This window comes from Solanum verrucosum, unplaced genomic scaffold (genome assembly GCF_900185275.1).
Source record: "Solanum verrucosum unplaced genomic scaffold, falcon-dt-bn FXZP01000041.1, whole genome shotgun sequence".
Taxonomy (NCBI): domain Eukaryota; kingdom Viridiplantae; phylum Streptophyta; class Magnoliopsida; order Solanales; family Solanaceae; genus Solanum; species Solanum verrucosum.
The window spans coordinates 917,627-944,686 of NW_026020250.1; the positions used below are offsets into that span (position 1 = coordinate 917,627).

A 27,060-nucleotide genomic window follows, 5' to 3' on the forward strand; every position below is an offset into this window, starting at 1 on the left:
CCATGATCATAAAAAAAAAAAACAATCAATGACTAATTCATAGCGACCAATTAGTGATATACATGCATTAGGAATCATATAAATCATTTAAGAAGAACAAATATTGAGAAAATGAGTGAACCAACTCCCTGGTCAAGTAAAATTAAATACAACACATTATCAATATTCAAAATCTAGCGCTAACAGAAACAACCCCTAATCTAAACTTTAAACTTATGCCAAAAACAGGAAGCTCGAAGGGAAAAGAAGACCCAAACGTAAAACATTCTTTTGACAGAGCAGCCACAGTGGAATATCAGACTTTAGATACCAACCATAACATAATTCTATTTTCAATTATAACAAAACAAAGACCATAAAGACATTAGGCTATGACAATGGAGATAGAACATAGACACGAACTTCGAATCAACATGCTCATTGGAAGGACATCAATCAGCGACTAGTACCCGGAAAATTGGGCTACAAGTAAACCCAAAACATTTAACAGATAATGCATTAATGGTCAAGACAAAATCAGGAACAACAAACCAATAACTACATACAACTCTCGAATCAAGTAGCTCTTGAAGATTCTCTTACAAAAACAACACAGACAATAATGGGCCAAGACTTTGTCAACTCCAGGAACACCACTTAGACGAGGAACGAGAGGATGAACTAAATTTTATTTTTTTAATTTTTTGAAAGGACTCAATAATTAAGGGTGTGTTTGGTACGAAGGAAAACATTTTCCGGAAAATGTTTTCCAATTTTCTCATGTTTGGTTGGGCTAAATGTTTTGGAAAATGTTTTCCAAATCAACTCATTTTCCTCAAATTTAAGGAAAATGACTTCCCTTCTAAACTTAAGGAAAACATTTTCCAAAAGTCTCTTCCAACTTCAAATTACAATTATTTTTTTGTTGAAAAAATTAATTTATTTTGTCCCTACCCTCAAATCACCCCCTAACCAACCCCCCCCCCCCCCAAAAAATAATAATAATTTAAAGCTTGTTTTTAAATTCAATTTTTTTACCCCACCCTCACCCCTACCCCCACCCCTTCCCAAAAAAATATTTAAAATTGTTTTTAAAATATATTTCTAATTTCATTTTTTTATTTTTTTACCCCCCACCCACTACCCTCGCCCCTCCCCCCCCCCCCCCACATCAACCCCCCTATCAGCCCCCAACCCCCTTCAAAAAGAAAAAAATTTAAGTTTGTTTTTAAAAAATATTTTCAACTTCAAATTTTTGTTTTTTCATCCCGATCCTCGATCACCCACCCCCTTCTCGGGTCACCCCCCCCACCCCCAAATAAAATTGAGTTTGTTTTTAAAAAATATTTACAAATTCAAATTTTTGTTTTTTCATCCCGATCCTCGATCACCCACCCCCTTCTCGGGTCACCCCCCCACCCCCAAATAAAATTGAGTTTGTTTTTAAAAAATATTTACAAATTCAAATTCAAATTTTTTCACCCTACCCTCGACCCCCCACCCACTTCCTACCCAGCCCCCCACCCACCCACCCCTAACCCCCCCCCCCCAAAAAAAATAATTTAAGTTTGTTTTTAAAAAATATTCTCAACTTCAAAATTTCATTTTTTTCATCCTACCCTTGACCCCCCACCCCCCCACAAAAAATTTAAGTTTTTTTAAAAAAATATTTTTAATTTCAAATTTTCATTTTTTCACCCCTAGAACCCCCTACCAGCCCCCCACCCCCCCTCCCCAAAAAAAAATAAAAAATTTCAAGTTTGTTTTTTAAAAATATTTTCAATTTCAAAATTTCATTTTTTCACCCCTACCCTCGACCCCCACCCACCCACCCCCCTACCAGCCCCCCCCCCCACCCCCAAAAAATAATTTTAAGTTTGTTTTTCAAACATATTTTCAACTTCAAAAATTCAATTTTTCACCCCTACCCTCGACCCCCCCTCCCTTTCACCCACTCCCTACCACCCCCACCCCCCAAAAAAAATTTAAGTTTGTTTTTAAAAACTATTTTCTACTCTAGTAAAAATAAAAGATATTTCTCAAAAATATTTTTCATTCATAAATCAAACACTAAAAATTTTTTCTGGAAAATATTTTCTACTCACCAACCAAACATGAGAAAATAAGTCAAAAATCAACTTGTTTTCCAGGAAAACATTTTCTAGGAAAACATTTTCCTTCAAACCAAACACACCCTAAAGGACCACAAACATATGAACAATGATCAAAGAAAGGAAGTAAAATACTGTACATTCATATTTCAGCGAGCAAATAACACTATTTCAACCCAGACGAAGAAACTTAGCTAAATCATTCATCAATCTTAACCAATTCCAACATAAAGAACGACAAGACATAATAGAGACAAAGCAAAAATGGTATGTACAACAACTAAATGTCAACAAAATAGAGCTAGAGGGAAGATCTCTACCTCTTTCGGGGCAGCGACTGGAACTCGAGATTTCGAAAACGACTCACCACCACGTGAATGAAAATTCCGATGAAAACTTTCAATGGTAAAGAACAGAAAGCCAAATACGAAAGTCCGAGATTAGAAATCCTTAATCTAGTAACTTTAGGAATAGAAATCCTTGTGAATAAAATGTATTTATGCCTCCTCCTATATATTTTCCGTCAATCTCTTCCACCCCCTTTTGTTTTATCAAATTCCGCCCCCTTCAACTGTGAATAAGAGGGAGTATATATAGGGGATATCTAGGGTTCGGATTTTGGGGGGAAAGGAATAAAAATCGGATTCAAAAGTCCAAATTCGAAATTCAAAACTTCAAAACCTTTCACCCTTCCGGCTAAACACCTTTTCTTTGAGGTTTTGGCTCATTCCGAAAGGGAAAATGAGGGCAGAGGCGTGCCTACTATAGTGCCGTGGAGAGAGACGGAGGTGCGACACGCGCTACTGGATCGATTTGATGGGCTGTCGGGTCGCGTCTGGGTTTGATTTGAGTTTCGGCGGACTGTTTGTCTGATTTTTTGGGTTCTGCTCATTGTTTTGAGGAAGAAGACGTGAGTATAGGGGTTGGGGATGCTGTTTTGGAGTGGGACTGGGTTAGGGAGAAATAAAGAATTTGGGCTTAGATTGTATTAAATTGTTGCTGAAAGATTGGACTGACAATTGGGAATGGGTATTGGGCTCTTGGTGGGCTACTAAAATGAAAAAGGGGCTGCTGGAAATTATTGAATGAATGGCCAACTTGGTCTTTTAAAATCAATAGGCTAGAATTGAATTTGAGCTTTGGCCATATGAATTTAAATTATAGCCAACTGGAGATTAAAGAGTGGTCAAACTTAGTCAATTAGGATAAGCTCGGGTAGTAATTAAATAAGACGAATTGACATAATCAACTAACGAGCTTCTTAATCTTAACAGGATAAATAATTAACTTAGTTATAAACTAATTAACTCAAAGTATAAACTATTAAATTATTAAACTAATTAACCAAATATTTAAGTAAAGCTAAAATCTTTTTGAGACGATTTTCGAATATTCATAAAATATACTAATTATTTATGTAATTATGTAAAACATATATATTATCTAAAAATTATAAAAAAGTGACAAAACTATTTAAAGTAACTTGCAAACTATTTTTTGATTTTTTTAATTATAAAACTAATTATTTTAAAACGTTTAAAATTGAAGAAGCTCAATGATTAATCTATATTGTGGATGTCCAAAATTGGGTGTCAACAATGTGTAAAGGCACGTAATCTTCTAATTTAAATAAGTCTAAACAAAAATAAAACACTATAGATACATAACAACAATATAATTGATGCATGGCGGACTATACAATTTGAACACGATATATTGAGCATGATGAAATTGTAATGTATCATAATGTTGAAAAGAAGGCACTATACATTAATTTAAGAAAATAAAAATAACTAGATACATCAAAAAGCTGAATCCATATATATATAAAAGATGAATAAGAGAAAGTCGGAAAAAAATAACCAACAATCAGATCTGCTTCTCCTTCTCTTTCTCAACATATCGATAATGTATCAGATTGTTGTTGCATTTGTGGTAGTCCATTGGATGCACAATAAAAACTTTACCAATACATTGTCATAGCAAGTCTACCAGTGCCGACATTTGGAGGAGGAAAAGATGGACCCCAAGATCTCATATTAGTATTAGAAGAATTTAGTTGAGTAACCCCAATACTAAATGAAGGGGTCTGGCCCATATGTATCAGAAAAAAATTTGGAAACAAATGGAAGAAGACAATAATGGAGCGGCGAAGAAAAACCCTACCTATTCAGATGTTTGAAATTGATTGACTTGAGAGAGAGAATCATTTTGAAAATCAAATTAATTTAAAAATTGTAACTGCTAAGAATGTGGAGTGAATTTAGGGAGAGAAAAAGGAGTGAAAAGGGGAGTGGTAAACATGGATTTTGGCTGATGGATCTTATGTATATGAAAGTTTTAAGAATAGGGAGAAATAAGGGATTTTTGAAATATTTCAAAAAGGTAGGGAAAAATGGAGAATAAGGTAAGTAAAGTTGTGTATGTAAGTAATTTCTTGAATAATGATGATAAAAATTTTGTCCCAAATAATTGATTCCCTCCATATGTATCTAAATACCACCCCCTCCCCACCCCCCACAATTCTAAAAAGCCAAATATTTTACTCAAAGGGTTTTGATAAACTCCCAAAGGATTTCTCTGGTAAGCTCTTCTTGCTCAAATTGAATATGAGATTACTGTTTCAAGGAACAAAATTATTGCTTTCACTTTGGGAGAAATTGACTTAAAATGAGTTTACTCCAGTAGTTCAAGTGAGATTTCTCTAGTAAACACTTGTTTTCTTCTTTTTGATTTCTCTAGTTTATTCTCTTCGTGTTACGGTGAATATTTTTTCTTTATTTTTCCAGTTTCATCTATTTGTGTTCCAACGACATTTCTCCTTTTTTTCTTGTTTTCCTTGTATTTTTAAGAATTCATGACTATGCTTGACGCCATGAAAGTAGAAGTTGTTGATACCTTTTTAAGATTTGGGCAAAGAAATAATTATTGGTGTTTGCCTAAATCTTAAAAGGGTTTCTCTTTGCCCAAATCATTGATGTGTTTCTCTTTCCCCAAATAGTAGGTTTCCATATCAATGCCCAAATAGAGATTTGTGTAGACACGTAATTTTTGACCGAACATAAGACTTTACACTTGTTTATATTCCTTAAATATTTCGTTCATGTTAAGTTAGATATTTTGATTTTTGTCTTATTTTAGTAAGTTGATTTTAAAAGATTTGAAAATAACAAAAGAAATGATATTTTTGTTTTAATTTGTTTTAATAAATAAGCTAATATTTCTTAATTATCATTTATTATTAGTTACTTAATTTTGTTAGTTTAAACAATAGTTGAGTATTTTTTTTTGTTATATATTAATTATTTAATAATAATAATCTAACAAATCCACCCCACACTCCCATTCCCTCACGTCTTCATCAACACTCCACACCCCCACACGACACAACCCACTACCCCACTCCTATTTGCATGCACACTACAACAGCAAAAAGAGGACCCACCTGGAAAAAATCTATCCTATATATAGAACACACATACGCCAGAAAAAAAGAACACATCGACATATGCACTAATCTTGGCAAACAATATATACGTCGTACTTTTGCACATTGTGATTGAGATCTGGAAGTCTATTTTCGCGGTTTCGAGCTCGTGCTTCTTAATTATAGTCCTTTTTTTTTTCGTGAAATAATTTTTACCAGAGGTAACACTTATTGTTATTTTATTTTTGTATTAGTTTTATACCATGATTGTGCAAGAATTGATTTCAATATATTAAAGTTGTTCAAATTTCGTATGTGTTTAATCTGTTAATATTTTTTAATGTTATAATATTTAAATATATGTGAACCTGTTATATCCTTAAGTTTAGAATAAAACTTGTATAATATGATAATTATTCATTGTATGCTAAAAAGGTATGATATTTATTTATTTTTATTGGGCGTGTGGATGCTATATTCTATTTTTATATAATAGTTGAGGATTTGATAAATACATTTCAAATTTTTGTGTTAACTGTTCTCCTGTACGTATGCCTATTAGTTTGTTTATGTGGATTATTATGGATCATTTTATGGTATAATAATGGTTATTAGTAAGTGGTATAATTGACGTCAACTTGTATTAATTGTAGTTTGACTTATGTTATTTCGCTGGGCACAATGGTATGCTATATTTTTTTATGTATGATTTTTTGGTTTTGTTTTAATAGTGAATTTGTTCATAAAAAAAATAATCTAAACAGGGTATTAGTGTTTATTGTATATGTCTAACTCCATAAGAATAAGGATGTTTCTTACGTAATAAATGTTCATAGTATAGTTTTATTTTACAATTATATAAAACTTGATTCCAATATTATGAAATTGCTCGAACTTTAGATGTGTTTAACTTTGATTATAATGTTGAAATATGTTTGAACTTTTTATATCGTTAAATTTAGAATAAAACTTATATACTAGATGACTACTAATCACGAAGCTCCTTTGAAGTTCATTACTTATATTATTCTTCATCATTGCATATAAAGTCTTTGGTAAATCGATATGAATAATTAAAAGTGTGATTGAAAGAATTAATAAAATTGGGTCATATTAAAAATAGGTAATTTATTGTTATTAAGGTTGAGTTCCAAGGAAAGGTAGTTTTTGTCATATTTTATTCATGTTCTTTTTATGTCATTAAAGTGTTATGCATATCAACAATCATTGGTTGGCATTTTGTCTGATAGGAAAGAATCAATAGGAAGATAAGTGAAATAGACTTAAACTGTAAAAAAAAAAAAAAGACTTAAAATGTTCAATATTTTATTATTTTTGGATAATTAAATACTGCTAACCTATTGAACAAAATAGAAAAATATTAGAATTCATTTAACGCCATACGTGCATAGTTTTTTTTTTTCTCTCTCTTTTAAAAAATAAAATTTGGTTTCAATAAAGAATGTGGCTACACATCTTCTTTTGAAACACTTAAAAAAATCCAAGGATGCAGTTACGCACCTTAGACAAATTATTTTAATAGTCAAAATTATTAAATTTAAACTAAAATTTGTAAACTGAGAATATTAGGTGATGCACTTGAGAGGGGAAGACAGTTATGTCTCTAAATGTCAAGATCGAGAATGCAGTTATGCATCCGATTTAAGATCAATAAAATTCAACAATAAAAAAAATACAAGCGAACCATGGCCTTAGACACAATTTATCCAAAAATAATTAAGATAAGTATAAGTCAATAAAAGCGGCCGTGCCTCGAGGGATGTTTAATACCTTCCCCTCAGTCAACAAAATTCCTTACCCAAATTTCTAGTTCGCAGATCAAAATAAAGAGTCATTTCCTTTTGATTAGGGATTAAAGAAAATGTGACTTGGAACACCATAACTCAATTCCAAGTGGCGGCTCTGAAAAAATAAAAAAAAATCCTAAATCAATACCGTCACTTAAATTGGAAAAACCCTATCCATTGGTTCAAAAAGGGGTGTGACAATTTGCTAATATTTTAATTTGCTTTTTCCATTTTATTTCTTGTTATGAAAATCTTTGTGTAAATGAATTTGATTTTTAATGAGTTGAATATGAAATTATTGCTATCAAATGTGAGCTATGTTCCAGTAGATATTATTTCTCGTGTCTTTCGGGTTTCTACATTTGAGTTCCAAAGTGGTGGCAGATAATGTCTGCATACACAATATTCTTTGTAGAGTCACGAATGAGATTATACTAGGTAGGTTGATGTTGGTTGTGGTAGTTTCAAAAGATTGTAAGAAAAATGTAAATTTATTTTTTTGAAATTTAGTTATATGTTGTTATTTATTTGTCTTGTATTTATGAAGTAAACACGTTTTTTGACATGATATTAATATTTCAATGGTTAGGGACATAGATATCAAACTGAGTTCATAAACCGTAGTGCCTTTTCAGGTTATTTATGGAATTTCAGTTTGATCAGAGAATGAGAGTGGAAGGTGGGTGGGGATGTTTTCTGAGTGGTGGAATGCACTTGTAAATGAGCATTGTTTTTTTTCCAATGTAGGCTATTGGTTTGACTTAGCCTACTAGTCTGTCAATTTAAAAGATCAGTTAGCAAATCGATGAGTTCATTAATCATTAATCATAGCTAGTAGATCCAAAAATAGCATATGAATGAATATTATAGAGACTACCTTGGCAAGTAGGATCCCCTTCACGATGTGAGGGTTACACGGGATTCCATGTATAGCTCGCATGGTCTTAGTCTTCGTTAACCAGAGGCGAATCTAGAATTTTTCGAACATGGGTGCACCAAGTAAAATGTATTGAAGTGAGAATTGATCCTTAATCCTCAAGGTCAAAAGCTCAACATTTAACCATGTGGACCATTTAGACTTCTTGTAGTACGGGTGCAAGAATATAATATTATACAAAATCTTAAAAAATTTACATATAAAATATCTAATTTTACGAAGAGACCACGGGTGCGGGTGCCCTATTTTTTGGTTGTAAATTCGCCACTGTTGTTAACGATAAATATCTCACAAAAACGAACTATGTTACCTTCAAAGGTTTTATGAAAGCTTTTATTTTATTTAAGGATACATTGATCTTGTTTATGACTTACGATTCTTTAATGGTTTTTACTCATGTTTTAGCTTGGTCATGCATGTAATGTTTAAATCTTCACACGGTCATATTTAAGTCTTTTAATGCATTTCCCCATATATAGTGCATTCCATTTACTAATGCATACTTGTGCCTATATTGTTTTATAATATGGGGTCCGATGTTTCTCCTTCCATCGTGGCTAGCTTGGATTGGTAGTTTACTATTGGATTGGTGAGTCCTCATACTTGAGGGCAAGGTCATGAAGACTCTTAGGACCCGTTTGACCATAGATTTCCCAAGTAATATTTGGGGGGAAATTTGGCAAATAGTGTTTGTCCATATAATTTGTCATTATTTGCCAAATATTTTTGGCAAATGTCTCAAATTCCCAAATACTAGTTTTTTCTAGTATTTGGGCCAAATCTCAATATTCGGGATCTTTTAAAAATTGAAGTTTTATACCAAACCTTTATCTTTTACAAAAACATCCTCTATAGTAGTTGTTGCGTTGTATTACATAGTTTTTTACGTGAACACCAAAGTAGTGATGAAATATTCAGTTTAAAGTGATGATATGGTTGTTGATGAAAATGATTAACAATCGACTCAGGGTAACAAAGTCATATGCTTTATCTACTGCACGATATATGGAATGATGTTTGTTGCACTCACTCCAAACTACCACATTGCTCTAGTGTCATGGACACTACTTGTTATTTGTTGTAACGAAGATCCAATTGACTTGTAATACAAAGTTATGGTTAGTTTTGATAGTTTTTAAAACTTATGGGTATAAATTATATTTTTTTTTAAAAGTGAAATATGTTTCCTAAATACTATGGCTAAACGCTAGCTTATTGATTTTGTTGCTTTTCTTTGAAACGTTGTATGTGGTGTATGGTTTACGTCTCAACCACTCTTGTGTTGGTTTAGTGTCAAGACATAACTATGATTCCACTTTTATGTTCTAAACTTTCTTTTATGATATAAGACAATTTTACATATTCTCTCTTTTGTTGTAGTTAATTATGCCTTATGTATGTCAAGTATCTTGTGTAGGGCCTTTCGAGGTCTAATACACTATGTCACGTCTTGGGTATACTTTTGATCGTAATAGGCTGACCCGTCAATTTAGGACTGATACCTTAAGTAAAAATCCATAAGTTCTAGAACTATGTCTCACCATAGGCTATAAGGGGTCACCTGTCTGATCAGGTCATGCTTCTTAGTGCTTTGAACATTAGCTTATAGGATCCACATCATGTTCCATGACCCTACTCTCAACTTAGGAGAACCTGTAACCCCCTTACCCATACTTCCCCTCGCCCCCGGCCTCAACCAAAGATATGATCGTAGTCTAGCATCATTCTCAAGAGCCACTAGGGAGATGTAAACTAAAAAAGATGTAATGAAACATGAATCTACTAAACTATTGAATCAAGCAGAGAGTCTTAGGACAAATTAACGATAGCAAAAATTTAAGAAGAGAAAATAATAATATAATAGATAACAAAAGTAACCAGCTTTAGAAACAACAAGAATTATGTAATATATGACTCTATGAATGAAAAAGCAGAGAGTCACATAGAGCAAAGTGAACAAGAGATAGAGATACACAATAGTATACTAACATAACAAATTAGCAATTATACATGAATCATGTATCGAAAACCTAAATCCAAAAAATATACAAAATTGGAATGATCTGGAAACCAAAAACTAAAGGTAACCTGAAGCAAATTTGGAAAATAATTTGGTCAGATAGAACCTAGAATTTGAAGAGGAGATTGTATGCACTTCAACGGAGAAAAAAAAAATTCAACCAAATTTGTTGCTTCTTTGTCGCTGGAATCTTGTTGTTTGTCGTTGGGCGGCAAGCCGATGGTGTCCTATGGGTAGAAAAAAGGGGAATTGAAAATGATCGCAAATTCGTTGGAGAAGTGTGGTGGCGTGTGTAACAGAGAAACCCTAGAAGATCGGTGACGAGGGAGAAAGATCTTTTCTTTGAATTCACTAAGGGAGTGGAATTAAGATGCAAAATGGAATGTGTTGTTGCTCTATATATGCAGAGAGGGAAAATAACTTATTACATATTTTCTCAATGTAAGGAAGGTTAACGTATTGATGCTTGAGGTACAAAATCTGGTAAGCAAGTTGTAATAAATAAAGTGTTGTATCAAGCATCAACACGTAAACCTTCCTTATATTGAGAAAATATGTAATAAGTTGTTTTCCCTATATGTATATATAGAGCAACAACACATTCCCATTTTTGCATCTCAATTCCACTCCCTTTGTGAATTCAAAGAAAAGATCGTGCTCTCTCGTCATTGAGTGCCATCATTTTCAATTCCCCTTTGTTCTACCTATAGGCCACCATCGACTTGCCACCCAACGACAAACAACAAGATTCCAACGACCAAGAAGCAACAAATTTGGCGGGAATTATTATTTTTTCTCTGTTGAAGTACATACGATTTCTTCTTCAAGTTTCAAGTTCTATCTTACCAAATTGTTTTCCAGATTTGCTTCTGGTCACCTTTAGTTTTTGGTTTTCAGATCTTTCCATTGTTGTATATTTTTCAGATCTAGTTTTTCGATATATGTTTCATGTATAATTGTTGATATGTTATGTTAGTATACTATTGTATATCTCTATCACTTGTTCACTTTGCTCTATGTAACTCTTTGTTTCTTCATCCATAGAGTCATATATTTCTTAATTCTTATGGTTTCTAGAGCTCGTTACTTTTGTCATCTATTATATTATTATTTCTTTTTTTCAATATTTGTATTATTAATTAGTCCTAGACTCTCCACTTGATTCGGTAGTTTAGTAGATTCATGTTTCATTTACATCATTTTTAGCTTACATCTCCCTAGTGGCTCGTGAGGAATGATGTTGTACTTTTGCTAGAGATTTACAACTCTTACTATTCATTTTGACTCCAAATTTAGGAAATGCATTTTTTCCATTCAAGTTATATCTTCTAGTTTTCCTTCAATATATTATTCTACTGTAAAAATATGTTACCTTTAATTAGATTTTTATAACTTTCTTGGATTTACTAACAATTATCATTGTTAGGTCTCAAATCATTATATGGATAAGAGTCTTAAATCCTTATGTATAGTTCTTTCTTAATATAGTTTTTTCTTATTAGAACTAGTTTAGTGTACATGCTTTGCACGTATGTCTTACATCAATTAACAAAATTAATTGAAAATAGAAATCGACATTAAATAAATATTATATCTATCCAGATGATATGCATTTCAGATGAAGGTGGAAAAGCTAGTTTAAAAAATGTGAACGTCTTTCTTTAATATTTTAAATTTGTTTACCATACATTAAATAAGATTTATATAGGGTAAGAATATTTATTTTAAAGTCTTGATGTTAGGACATTTAATAAAGTTAAAATTAGAAATATTTAAGAAATAAAATTTGAGTCAATTTTAAAGTAATAAATATTAGGATTTCTTACGTATTACAAATAAGTAAATTTAATAACTATAACTTTAGTTACTTTCCATGTACTAAATATTAGCATAATAATTAGGATAATTATTTTAGTAAAATAGTAAATGACAATTTTGTCAATTGTAAAATATTTCAATGAAGGGTAAGAAGTTCAATCAACATTAGACCGTAGACGTACATGCTATTCCAAACACAATTCCCAGTAGGACTCCAACTCCAACTTAAAAAGTTTCAAATAAGGTGAATAATATTAGCATTTCATGAGACTCAGCTTTAATACATTTTTCGTATATATATACTTCGAGAATACTAGCTACACTCAAAATTAGATTTAGCTTAGTGTGAAGAAATATTAGCTAACTTGAATAATTTATATATTAAATAATTCTAAAAAATTGAATGTATAACTTTGATTAAGTATTACAAATAATTTAATTATCAATCAGCACAAAATTTCATTCATTTTGATCTAAAACCAAAATCTAAACCAATACTAGGTGTGAAGCAAATACTACTTTGTTAGAACATGCATATCATCAAGTACCATGTTATTATATGGTTTGTTGTTGAAGTGGCGAAGGAGTTTAAATGTATTACAGATTATTACATCTTGTGGGAGTCTTTTTATTGACATTCATTCTCCTTAATAATTCTTCTTATATATTGAGTATATATATCGTACCATATATTTTTCTCTTACCATTATCTTAGGGGTCCTTAAATTTTTACTTGTTAGTTTATATTTCCATTTTCCAAATATTTTGGGAGTTATCATTCTTCCCATATATTTTAAGAGTCAATACCATAAAGATAGTAAAAATTTAAGGAAAAAAAGTAAATAAAAAGTTTGTCTATAGTAGAGTGTTTTGAGGAAGGGTAAAAAGTTTAATCAACTTTCTTATAAATACTACAAAATTAAAGTGCTTTTGAGTAGCAAATGTACTTGTGTTGGAATGTATGCGTCCACTAGCTACGATAGGACCACGTCCTTAACACAGTTAAGATAAACAACAGAAGATACTGAAAGTAAAGATAGCACAGACAACTTTACGTGAAAACCTCCTAGCTCAAGGGAGTAAAACCACGACCTGTCTCACAGAATTTTCAAACTGTTTTTACTAATCTTCTCAAGCAAAAGTAAAATACAGTTTACAACAAACAAGAGATTAACCTCCTAATCTCTATTCTGATTAATACAACTATTACTCAACGAGCCAAAGCAATGCCTGCATTGCCCACTATACTAACCCACACTGATTAATATAGACTTTTATCGTAAGACACAAAGTTTCTCTCAACTAAGTTCTTATAGTGATTCACCCAAGTTTTGAAAGTTTCTAACACAAGTAAAAAGAATCCTACAATGTAAGCACAAATACAAGCAATCGAAATAACAGCAGGTTTAGGAAACAATTCGTCAGTCTATGAGGTCCCTTGCTATTTTGTTGATGCTTGAATATTCTCTCTTTGAATGAATGAGTGTTTTGTTGTTTGTGATGTTGAATATATCAGTCATAAAGAATTATTAACCACTGGACATACAACCTCGGCTATTCTGATTGGTGTGGTACACTGACGACCTCACCAACTTCTGACGCAACAGCTTTCCAGCTGTATAGCACATAGACCTTGACGAGCATACTCTGTAGAGGACCGGGTCCCTGCATTTGTGAGGAGATAATCAAAATATCTGGGAGCATTACGACTTATCATTTTCCCTTTTTTTGATGATGACAAACAACTTCGTTGTGCCTCACATGACAGAATGCATTAGTTCCCCCTATCAATAGTATTCCCCCTGATTCAGTTCCCCTCTTCCACCAAACTCTAATTTCACAACAGTTTACAATTAATTCCCCTTTTTGACATCATTAAAAAGGAGTAGCAGTAAACATATGCAGGCTGCATGCCAAACGTTAGGAATTCAAGGCCATGGGTCACACAGTACAAGCACAAGTAAGTAGAAAATAGAGAAGATAAAAGCATATGAGACAAGGCAAAAGAGACAATATTATTAGGTCACTTAGTTGAGCACAAAAGTCAGCCAAACCAGTACACTTTGCCACTAGAGTAAGATAGATAGACTGGAGGACAGGGACACATGACACATTTAGGATGGAGGGGGAAGGGGAGTGAGGGACTTCAACAGCAAAGTCATGCGCTCATTAGAATCGACATGAGCTTGAATGGTTTTCTTGTTAAGAGCTTGGACCTCCTCTATGAGTGAGGCATTTTTCTTCAGCAGTTGCGCGTTCTCAGCTCTCAACCTTTCTACTTCCTCCTTATCCACTGAACTGGTACCAGGTCCCTTGGAAATAGCCTGTTATATCTGAGCTTTAAGCTGTGCAATCTCACCCTCCTTGGCATTTAGGGTTATTGTAAGATCAGTCAACTCCCGCCGTAGAGATGCTTGATGCTCAAGAAGATCGGACACATGGGACCTACCCTTCGCCTTACTCTCAACACATTCACATTCCAAGAGGGTTGCAACGGAGAACATCTGCTTGACAGTACCGGGTACTCCTCTTCCAAGAGGTACTTCAAAGTGTTTGAACACATCGTTCAACAGATATCCATAAGGTATGATGTGTTTGGCAGTCTTCCAAGTCATCACCCTGTGAATGTGTTCGAGCATGATTGCAGGAAAATTGATGGCCTCAAGTTCATCCAATTTTTCCATGAGAAACAAATCACTAGATGCTACAGTTCTCTTCTCAGTCCTTGGTACCAAGACCTTGTTGATGAACTCAAATATCAACTGATACTCTCCTTTGAGGAATTTCTTAGGCAGCCCTGCGCGTTTGATTTCCCCACTCTTGGTAGCCTGTTGGGCAAACTCACCAGAGGGTTTGTAGCCTTCAATGGACCAGATCCCTTCAACAGGTATACTCAAAATAATGCCCAAGATTTCTTCATTCAGAGAGATTTTGGCCCCTCTAACTGTTGTCGTAATCCCTCCATCACTTAGAAGCTCCATGTGTAATAGATTCACGCACCTCTGATTCTTGCAAGTAAGGTACTGGAGCTTCAAACAAGTGTTCCCAGCTTTGCAGAGTTACAGAATCAAAAAGAGTAGACATATTAAATTCTGTGAGAATTTCTGGATCGAATACTCTCCCATGCAGCACCTTTTGTTTCTCCATTTATACAATGTGCTCTTCCCTGGTCAACACATTTTCCTCTACTGGCTTCTGAACAGAAGGACCTGGTCCCTTTACGGGTTTTAGTTTCACAAGAGCCCTTTTATTCACTTTATCCATCTTCACCGGTGATCTCTTTACTGACTTAGGACCCCATTTAGCTTTGACACATTCAACTTTTGCCTCCTCCTTCCGTCTTGCCACAACTTTGACAATATCGTCAAACTCCGTCTCACTTAACCCTACATGGAGAGGTGTTGAGGTAGGTTCCTCATTAGGCACATGGCCTTCCCTTCTTTGTCTCCGATTTCTTTCTGTTTGTACTTCATTTGCCGCTAAGGAATCTCCCATTAATTTCTGAGTCTCACCTCTGGTCATATATCTCCTTTTTCTTCCTCCTTTGTTCTGATAATCTACCATTTTTCCTTTTCCTTTTCTCTTTCTTTTCCTTTCAGACTCAGTGGGCTCATCATCAATTTTAGTCTCAGCTACAACAACAATTGTTTCAAGATCAGAAACTGTCAGATTCACAGCATTAGCCCTCGAACCCCTTTTCTCCGCCAAACCAACTGAGTTTCTTCTTCCTCTTCTTCCTCAGTGTCAACATAAAATGATTTTGGATTTTGGTCAAACACAGGTTGAGTACTATGAGGAACCTGCTCCGGTGATCTTAACTCTTGATCCAACAGAGTTGGTTGAATGTCTCCTATAAGAGAGGCCAAGATTTGAACTACCACCAATTCCTCCACTGCTGTTAAGATATTGGACTATGTACCCTTTCCCTTAGGCAGATCTTCTTCAAACAACTGCTCAAACATGGTAGATGACACAGCCCTAGACACAACTTCTAAATCTTCAGTTGTTGTCTCAAGACTGGGCTTCACAACTGACTGGGCCCCAGAATTTTAGGATTTCTCACCGGATAGAACTAAAGTTGGAGAACAAGGCAAGATTTCCCTAGAGTTGAGTGCAGGAGACGCCATCACTTCAGATGGAGTGTGACGGAGTCAGCAGTCTCATCAACCCCACATACTGGTGTAAACGGGGATTCTTCTGGGGGAGGAATTGATAAATTGAATGAACTGGAGTTTCAATTTCTTGGGAGAGAGGGAGTTTCGAAGAAGAAGAAGAGTTAGTCATTTTTAGAGAGGATAGAGGATTTGAAGAACGAAGAGAGAATTCAAAAGGAGAATAGAAAGAATTTAGGATGTTTGGATTCACTCAAGAGGTTGTATTTAACGGGGTATCGGGTCCCTGAACATTAGTGACTCTTGGTTTTAAAGTGAAAAGACGTATGAAACTGACACAATCAATGGGGGAAAGACACGTGGTAGTGACCGTTGACAGAAAATTGTGTAGCATAAAGTGATACTAACATTTGGAGGACCAAGTCCCTCTCTATAGATAACCTTGTTTGTATGGTTAGATCTTCCCTACAACTGACATGCCATAAGTGTGTACCTGCAGTAAGGTCCCAAATGTGAATTCACGAACGATAAGCAATACAACATGTATAGATACCTGCCCTCTCTAGCATAGTCAACAGAGAGGTTTCATGTAAGCTTGTTATGGAATCAGGTGATCTTGTGCATCCCCAGATTCAGTCTATTCTTGACAAAATTTTGCTTGCTCAATACCTTGGTGAAAATATCAGCCACTTGATCTTCTCAACATTGTCCTTGAGAAAGTGGTGTCTCACATCTATATGTTTGGTCCTCTTATGCTGCACAGGATTTTTGGCCATGTTCATTGTACTAGTATTGTTGCATATTAGAGGAATAATGTCTGTGAGAACACCAAAGTCTTCGAGCTGCTGCTTGATCCACAAAAGTTGAGCACAGCATGATGAAGCAACCACATATTCTGCTTCTGCAGTAGATAAAGCCACTGAATTTTGCTTCTTGGTGCCCCACGAAATCAGTGATGATCCTAAAAAATGTGACATGTCTGAAGTGCTTTTTCGATCAACAAGAAAACCTGCATAGTCAGCATCAGCATAACTAATTAGATCAAATGAGTCACCAGAGGGGTAGAAGAGGACTAGGTCCTGTGTTCCCTTCAAGTATCTCAATATTCTCTTGGCTGCCTTCAAGTGTGATTCCTTTGGTTCTTCTTGGAACCTGGCACACATCCTTACGCTGAAAACTATGTATGGCCTGCTTGTAGTAAGATAGACAAGTGACCCAATGATTCCCATGTACATGGTCTGATTCACATCAATCCCTTCTTCATCCATATCAAGTTTGACACTTATGCTCATGGGGGTGTCAAGAACTTTTGCCTCAAGCATGTTGAATTTATTGAGCAATCTTTTCTGTACTTCTCTTGGCATAGTGATGTACCCTGAAGGGACTGTTTGATTTGCAGCCCCAAGAAGAATGTAAGCTCCCCCATCATGCTCATTTCAAATTCACTACTCATCAGGTCTTCAAACTCTTTGCATAGTGAATATGAAGTAGCTCCAAATATAATATCATCTACATATACCTGCACAATTAACAACTCCTTACTTCTGGACTTTAAGAATAGAGTATTATCAAGTTTACCTCTCTTGACCGTTTGCTAGAAGGAATTTTGACAGACGCTCATACCAAGCTCTGGGAGCTTGCTTTAGACCATACAGGGCTTTGTCTAGATTCAGCACATGGTTTAGTAGATCAACATCTTCAAAACTTGGAGGTTGGTTAACATACACCTCCTCCTTCAGATACCCATTCAGGAAGGCACTTTTAACGTCCATTTGAAACAGTTTGAACTCCATGTAGGCAGCAATGGCTATTAAAATTATGATGCCTTCCATTTTGGCTACAGGAGCAAAGGTCTCATCATAGTCAATCCCTTCCTCTTGATTATATCCTTGTACCACTAGTCTTGACTTTTTTCTGGTGATGATTCCATGCTCATCAAGTTTGTTTCTGAAAACCCATCTAGTCCTGCTAATGGTTCTATTGAGAGGTCTGGGGACCAGGTGTCATACCTTGCTTCCCTCAAACTGATGAAGTTATTTCGGCATTGATGTTACCCAATCAGCTTCCTTTAAAGCTTCCTTGATGTTCTTGGGTTCAATGGTGGATATGAAGGCTGAATATGCAACTAGATTTCTTGTTTTGAATTTAGTTTGTATTCCAAAGTCAAGTGGAGAAACAAGATTATCAAGAGGATGAGAAGATTGATGTTTCCATCCGGAGTTTCTAGTTATCTCCTCTTCAAGATCAGCAATAGATTCATCTTCTTCAGGCTCTTTGTTCTAATATTCCCCCTCTTGAGTTGCACCGGAGGGACCAGGTTCCTCTGTGAATTCTGCACCATTTCCATCCTTTGAAATCTGTTCACTTCCAAGAGTTTGGATTACCTTGTCTTGTTGACCATTCATCAGTTCCTCCAATTCAATGTATTTATTATGTTCATCTTTGTTCTTATCATCAGATTCATCAAATATCACATGCATACTTTCTTCAAACACACATAATTCTTTTATTGAAAACTCTATATGGCTTGCTGGTAGAAGAATACCCAATAAACACCCTTTCATCACTCCTAGCATCAAACTTGCCAAAATCATCATTTCCATTGATCAATACGAAGCATTTGCAACCAAAGGGCTTCAGATGAGCAATTGACGGTTTCTTGTTATTCAGCAACTCATGTTTGTAACATAGCAAGTTGTGTTGACTGTTTCTGCCCAAAAGTTCACTGCAAGTCCTGAGTCAATCAACATGGTTCTAGCAAAATCCACCAAGGTCCTGTTCTTCCTCTCCACAACCCCATTTTTTTAGGCGTTCTTGGTGCAGAGAAGTTGTGATGAATTCCATTTTCAGCACAAAAGCCTTCAATTTGAGTATTTTCAAACTCTGTACAGTGGTCTGATATAATGCTTGCAATCTTGCAGTTGATCTTCAGTTGAATAGCTTTGGCAAAAGTGACCAGTAATCCAGTTGTCTCGTCTTTGGTCCACAAAAACATGTTCCAGGTGAACCTTGAGAAATCATCAACAATTACCAGAATGTACTTCTTGCCTCCTCTGCTTTGAATTCTGACTGGTCCACATAGATCTATGTAGATAAGTTCTAGTGGTCTGGTTGTGCTTACACCTTTCTTGGGATTGAAATATGATCTTGTTTGTGTCCCTTTTACACAGGCTTCACAGACTGTTGTCAGAAAACTTCAGCTTAAGCAGTCCGCGGACCAGGTCCCCTGCAACATGCTTGTTCAACAAGGATGAGCTCACATGTCCCAATAGTCTATGCCATAGATTTGCATTGTCAGTCTGAGTGCTAAGACATGTGAGATTTTCCCCTTCTATTAAGTCAAGATCTGCAACATCCATATTTTTTACTCTTTTGGCAGACATAACAACTTTGTTAGTTACATAGTTAGTAACTAGGCACCTGTCAGACAAGAATTTAACTTCATTTCCCTTATCGCAGATTTGAGATACACTTAACAGATTGTATTTCAAACCATTCACATAATGAACATTGTCTATGGAATGTTCTGTTGATCTTCCTATTTTCCCAATTCCGAGAATGAAACCCTTTTTCTCATCACCAAACGACATACCACTGCCCTGGTGTGCTTCCAAAGAGAGAAGTTTTGAGTGTCTCCAGTCATATGCCTTGAGCATCCACTGTCCATGTACCAGAACTGACTGCTTCCTCTCTTCTGCACAAGAATCACTTATTAGACTTAGGAACCCACTTGAGATGGAGTTCCCAAAAACTATCAAAAGGTTTAATAAGAAACCTTCCTGTCCATGGGGGAAAAGTATTCATGCTAAAATGGTAGTTGGGACCAGGTGCCTTTTTTGTTTCTACATTTCCTTTTCTCGACTTGAGAAAGTTCTCCTGATTCTCTTTTAATCTTTTTAGAGACTCACAATTTTTCTTCAGATAACCATTTCTTCCACAATGGGTACACAGAAGATTGTCAGAGACAAAGACATATTTACTGTGAGGATTGTAGGGAGGCTCTATCTATCTAAAACCTAAGCCATTTTGGTTGTTGAACTTCTGATTAGCTAAGTTTGAAAGGATCTTAGACAAATCAATCCATTTCAAGGAATGGTTCAGCTCTTCTTTGATCTTACTAAGGTCCTTCATTAGTTGAGAATTCTTTTCAACTGAAACAACTGATTTAAACTCAGGTGCCTTTAACTTTTCTTCTAATTCGACCTCAAAGCTACTGAGTTTTCTTTTTCCACCCTCAGAGGTACCATGTTCCTCATTAGGCAGCATATTCTTAGTTTCTATAATATTTATCCTAACACTCATTGCAGACATTTGAGAGTTAGGGGTTGCGCTTTCATCCTCACACAGACTCAGTTTTTCACTTATTATCATATTCTCAGTGGTTAATTCATCTACTGAGTCAATTAGCACTGTAACAAGTTTTCTTAATCTTTTAATGGATAAAGTATCTAGATCACTTTTGAGATAAAAAAGGGTTACCTCATATTGATTCTCTTCATCGTTTGATTTTTCCATCAGTGAGACAATGGAGTTGAACACAGTTTCGTCATCTTTGACGGCCATCATTGAGACATTTTCATGATTATCTTCTTCTTCCTCGGATTCACTGGAACCATTTCCATAGACTGCAAAGGATTTCTTCACTACTTGATCAGCGTGAGCCTTTCTTCTAGCATGGTCTGGGACTTGGTACCTTCTATGAAGTTTGAAGTCCTGAGTTTCTGCTTCTGGCTTTGACAGTCCCTCATGAAATGACCAGGCTTCCCACATTTGTGGCAAAGATCATTTGCATTTGTTGCTCTGCTGATAGACCCCATTTCTTTTGGAACCCTCCATGATTCTTGATTATCTTCTTGAACCTTCTAGTGAGGTATGTCATCTCATCTTCCTCTTCTGACCCATCATTCAGAGACGTCCTCAAAGCCACTGATTTCTCCTTCTTTCCTTCCTTCACGGTTGACCCCTGTTGCCTGTTCAGCTCGTAGGTTTGAAGGTTTCCAATCAAATCATCCATAGTGAGTACCTTCAAATTTCTTGCTTCAGTGATAGAATTCACTTTGCTCTTCCATGACTTGGGAAGCACCCTGAGAATTTTTCAAACTTGTTTGCTTGGGTGAATAGGCTCACCAAGACATCTTAGTTCGTTGGTAATGGAAGTGAACCTTCTACGCATCTCGTTGATGGTTTCACCTTTCTTCATACTGAAATTCTCATATTGAGTGGTTAGAATATCTACCTTAGACTCATTTACTTGTGTCATTCCTTCATGAGTTGTTTTGAGACAGTCCCATATTTCTTTAGTCGTCTCACACGTAGAGATTTTGTTGTACTCATCTGGACCAATCCCACATACTAGCAACTTTTTTGCTTTATAGTTCTTTTCTATCTTTTTCCTGTCAGCTTCATTGTATTCCCTTCTGGTTTTGGGAATCACCTTGGTGAGTTCTCCATCCACTACATCTTTGGTGGGAATATATGGCCCATCAAGGATCACATCCCACAGCTCGGTATCTTCAGCATTGATGTAGTCATACATGCGTGTCTTCTACCATCCATAAAATTGCCCATTGAAGCGAGGTGGTCTAGTGGTGGACGGACCTTCGACCAGGCTCGGTGGAGCAGTCATCCCTTCAGGATCTTTTCTTTTCTTGGTATTACCCAAATAGAAAATTCAAGCTCTGATACCACTTGTTGGAATGTATGCGTCCATTAGTTATGATACGACCAGGTCCTTAACACAGTTAAGATAAACAACAAAAGATACTAAGAGTAAAGATAACACACACAACTTTACGTGGAAACCTCTTTGCACAAGGGAGTAAAATCACGACCTGTCTCACAGGATTTTCAAACTGTTTTTACTAATCTTCTCAAGCAAAAGTAAAACACGGTTTAAAACATGCAAGAGATTAACCTCATAATCTCTATTATGAGTAATACAACTATTATTCAACGAGCCAAAGCAATGTCTGCATTGCCCACTATACTAACCCGCATTGATTAATATAGACTTTTATCATAGGACACAAAGTTGCTCTCAACTAAGTTCTTACAGTGATTCACCCAAGTTTTGAAACATTTCTAACACAAGTGAAACGAATCCTACAATGTAAACACAAATACAAGCAATCAAAATAACAACAGGTTCAGGAAGAAATTTGTCAGTCTATGAGGTCCCTTGCTATTTTGTTGAAGCTTGAATATTCTCTCTTTGAATGAATGAGTGATTTGTTGTTTGTAATGTTGAATATATCAGTCATAAAGAATTATTAACCGCTGGACAAACAACCTCGTCCATTCTGATTGGTGTCGTACACTAACGACCTCACCAACTTCTGACGCAACAGTTTTCCAGTTGTATAGCACATAGACCTTGACGAGCGTACTCTGCAGAGGACCAGGTTCCTGCATTTGTGAGGAGATCATCAAAACATCTGGGAGCATTAAGACTTATCAACTTATCTGTAAAATTTATTTACATATAAAAGAATAGCTCAAGACAAACCCGATGATGATAGTGATAATTGAAAGTTTTCCTCGATATATGAAGACTCTATATGCATACCCTCACCGATATTGATCTTAGCTATCAACTCTTGTTTTTAGTTTTCTGAACAAGGCTTGCACTAATTTCTCACTCTCTTTTTCTTCTCAAACCTGAACATAAAAAGAGATAATAAATAAAACAAAATGAAAAGCACTAATATTTAATTGATGGCTACTCACAAGTTCCTTTGGCTCATAGGAATGCCTAATACATTGCCACTTATGCCTAATCCCTTCGATGATGGATGTTCGTCCCTTATCCATGGATTGAGATAGTGGTATTAGTCTCTTTGGAGCTCAATCTGCACCAGGCAAGGACATGAGTTAATATTCATCATAGGAAATTGATCAGGTGATTAAGCTCAGGTTGGAGCCTTACACTTCAACGGTGACTGATGTTCATTTTGGAGCTGAAGAATTCTTTAAAGAGGATGAATCCATGGCACTTGTGAGAGATTAAGTGTTCCGGTGGATGTCCCTCAAGCTCCTCAACCTTACATCATTGTCGCTGCTAAAAATGCCTCACCGAAATCGGAGAGGAAGACGTGAATATGAGGACTGAAGCTTCTCAATTCATCCTGCCTTTTTCATTACTCTATTTTCTGTTACTTTCTTGTTTCTTTTTGGGTCACGTTTGTTGGGCTTGTTTTTTGGATAGATTTTTTTTAATAAATAGATGGGCAATGCTCCAACCTTTACTAAAAAGAGCACTAACATAAGGAATTTGAAACAACATTTATAATTAAGACTTCAACAATTTAAGTTTCTATCTAACATGGCAAAAAGAATAGTTTGATACCAATAAAATGGGCTAGAGAATTTTGTTGAATCACAAAAGCATTGGTTAAGAGAATAAATTATGCACTCTCTTGCTTAGAGCTTAAAATTTCTGAGATTAATTATTATACTAAATCAAGACAATTAACTGTGTCCTTTATCACTCTTTTCTTTAATTTTTGCAACGAATCTTGAATTAATCTATAATATTTTTATATGCTATTTATTAGGTCTCGTAAAGAAAAAATAAAGGAATAAATGAAACAAAAGGTCAACACACCTAGTGATGTAAACGGAAACATTCTATAGTGATTATAAAAAAAAAAAAAAAAATCACAACTTGGTGATGTAAATGAGAAACCCATAACCAATAAAATCAAATAACCATCTCACTTGATCAGTCATAAAACCTTAAGTAAAATTACAATCAGACATGCATAGTAGTAATTGAATACTTACATCTGATTTTGAGACCAACTGAACTTGGGGATCTCTTTTTCCTCTTTTAGCTAATATTTTTTCCTTTTTCTCTAGTTGTTGTGGTTGATCTTTTTTTAGGTGATTTTATAGACTAGATTTAGGGGTAGTATGGTCTATTTCTTTTTAGGTCTAATCTTCTTCAAATATCCTTATATGAATTTTGGATAAAAAATTTTAAAAAAATGGAGAGCACGAGTGAAATATTCTCCTTCCTAAATGGAACATGCTTTCGATAAAAAATTAAGATGAAATTCAACATGTGGTAACATGTTATTAAATTTGATGTTTTTGATTTTTAATTTGAAAATATTCAAGAATAAAATAGCAGCTAAATATTACATATAAGAAACTTTTTTAAAAATATATATTTTGGTAACTTTTCTTTTTCCTTGTAGATAAAAAAATATAAGTAAAAGCATTATCTAAAAAAAAGACTATTTTTTTGTGTGTTTTTAAATTTTCTCAAGTAAGATCGACGTTAAAATGAAACAAAAATTAAAATAAAGATTAGCTTTGAAAATAGATATCTAAATTTGAAAAATGGGTTGAAACTCATGAAGGATAAAAAATCATGTGTCTACACCTATCTCTGCCCTTATATATGCATAGAATTCTTGGAATATGCCAGTACTAAGCATGTCGGGCTCTTCTGTGAATGTTTTCCACCGCCCCCCCGCCCCCCCCCCCCCCGCCCCTAACGGTTGATCTACTCCAGAATCAAATAACCCTCAGGTGCTAAGTCACCACTCAGCAATAAGGCCCCTCTTGAGCAAGTATGACGCCCGAATCTCATTTGCAGGGAAGCCTATAGCATTTTCCCTTTGCTATTTGGTGTCTACTGGTGCAGGAGGAGTGGCACTTGCAGAGGTATTACCCTCCCGCTCTTTAGTCCCTTCGATATTTCTCAACCTTTTAGCGTCGCCATGTATTACAGGAGTCACTCTATTCTACACGCTTGGTAACGATGATTTTGAGTGGAGGTATATCTGCACAATAGTTAGCAAGCAAACATGTGATTTGGCTAGTTCAAAACAAATGAAAATGTAATTGAAACACTTGAAATGTGACACTGACCCTACAAAAGGGATGCATTGCCGCAAGTTAGTGTACGTTGTCGCAACTAGCATGCCACAAACAAGCCTATTTTGACAAAAGGTTTTATCTCATTGAAGTGGTAAAGGTTCAAGGTCACATCAAGAGATGCAACCGCAATACCCTTCCACAGTAAGAAATAGATTGTTAGAAGAAATTGTCTGAGATGCGAGCTCCATTGTGATTGCAACACGTGTTGTGGTGCCACATATCGATCGTCATCCTAACAGATGGGCCTCCATTATTTCTCAACTTGGTTATCAAAATTATAAATAAAATCGATTTTGCTATTTCTAAATTATCATTTATAAGTACCCTAATGGACTACTCACTACTAGAAATTTGACCCACTGCAATGGTTATCTAGCAATAGTTATACAATCGTGGAAATATATTATTTGTTGCAGCAAATTTGACTGTTACAATATATCTATGAATATAATAGAACAATTCTTAAAATAAGCCATGTTATCATCCCTATAACTGGTAGCAAGACCACCGGTTGTACAAGTTTACTCGAAGAGGTGAGAGGCAAATGATACATGTCATGCACCTGTCCCTTTGTCATCAAATCATCATCCGTCTGATCCTCTAAAAGATCTTAGCCTCCCTATTGCTATTCACAAAGGTACACATAATTGCAAATCCACTTATTTCATTGTTATTTTTGTTTTCTAAGGCCATTTATCCGCTATGTATAGATCTCTGATTGTTTCTCTAGACTTTGTCATTGTTCCCAAGACAATTAAGGCTTCCTTGAGCCGCACTGGATGGTATAATTTCTATGCTTGAGGAACTACATTGTTAATAAAATAAACAGAAACAGCAAGATGAATTGAAAATCGGAAGAACAACGTTTATTGAACTTCAAGCTGATTAAATAAGTAAAGGAGCAGTACAACTGAAACAGAACATAGACTGCTAAAAGACTGCTAACATGCCTATAAAATAGGAACAACTATAACTAGTTATTAGGATATTGACTAAAAGAAAACTAATCTCATAACAATAAGTTGAAGCCTTTGACCCATTAAAAGCATATTTTGAGACACGTAACAACATTCTCCTCCTGAATCAGAAGCTGCAAACTCCCAACTTTTCTCTAAGAAATTTGAATCTGCTAACATGGAATGACTTTGTAAAAATGTCCGCCACTAGATTCTCTGATTTGCAATAGAGTAAAACCACTTCACATTTTTCTGCACTTCTCTCAATATTTAAAACTTGATGTTGAAGTGCTTTGTCCTTCCATGAAACATGAGATCTTTGGATATGGCTATGGAAGCTTGATTATCCACAAGGATCTCAGTGCTTTCTTCTTGCTCCAGCTCCAAACCGATCAAAATTTTCCTAAGCCATAGTGCTTGATTAATAGTAGTTGTTGTTGTGATGAATTCTGCTTCGGTTGTTGATTGTGCTACTATTTCCTACTTCCTTGAGCACCATGAGAAACACTCTGATCCAAAAGTGAAGCAATAACCAGACGTGTTTTTCATATCACTAGTTGACCTGTCCCAATCACTATCAGAATATCCACAGAGTTTGAAATTTCGACTTTTTCTAAATCTGATGTCATAGGTTAGAGTTCCTTTAAGATACCTAACCACTCTTTCGGCAGTCATCATGTGTAACTTACTTGCACAATTTAAAACCAGGATAACACACTCACATGAAACAAGATGTCAGGCCTTGTTTTTGTGAGTTACGTCAAGCATTCAACTAATGTTCGATACACTCCTTCATCAACTAGTTCGGCTCAATTATCCTTTATCAACTTTTCCTTTTAATTCATTGGAGTACTCACACTCTTGAATTCTTTCATTCTAAATCTTTTTAAGATCTCCTTCATATATTTTTGTTGACAGACAAAGACTTCATTCTGAGTTTGCTTGATCTTCGTTCCTTGAAAATAAGTCATCTCACCAAGATCCGTCATCTCAAAGACTTTCATCA

At 35.2% G+C, this 27,060-nt stretch overlaps 2 protein-coding genes across 3 annotated transcripts in view; both read right to left on the reverse strand.

Annotated features, from left to right (window-relative positions):
* Positions 1-27,060, reverse strand: part of LOC125833069 (uncharacterized) — a 1,066,246-nt gene that overhangs the window by 894,874 nt on the left and 144,312 nt on the right. The gene's annotated exons all lie outside the window — the stretch shown is intronic.
* Positions 18,956-21,748, reverse strand: LOC125833082 (uncharacterized). Its single transcript, XM_049512234.1, has 5 exons — positions 21,375-21,748; positions 21,025-21,296; positions 20,229-20,972; positions 19,394-19,906; positions 18,956-19,281 (listed from the first exon to the last, which is right to left on the reverse strand). The coding sequence occupies exons 1-5, from the start codon at positions 21,746-21,748 to the stop codon at positions 18,956-18,958; spliced, it is 2,229 nt and encodes a 742-aa protein (XP_049368191.1).

Bases quoted from the DNA above. Each gene is read 5' to 3' on its own strand.
- LOC125833082 (XM_049512234.1), bottom strand. From the start codon at position 21,748: ATGTATGACTACATCAATGCTGAAGATACCGAGCTGTGGGATGTGATC. The intron at 21,297-21,374 runs GTTCACTTCCAT...AAAAATTCTCAG, and splicing joins ATCAACGAGATGCGTAGAAG to GGTGCTTCCCAAGTCATGGA. The intron at 19,282-19,393 runs GTCTGTGAAGCC...TATGTGGACCAG, and splicing joins GCTGAAGTTTTCTGACAACA to TCAGAATTCAAAGCAGAGGA.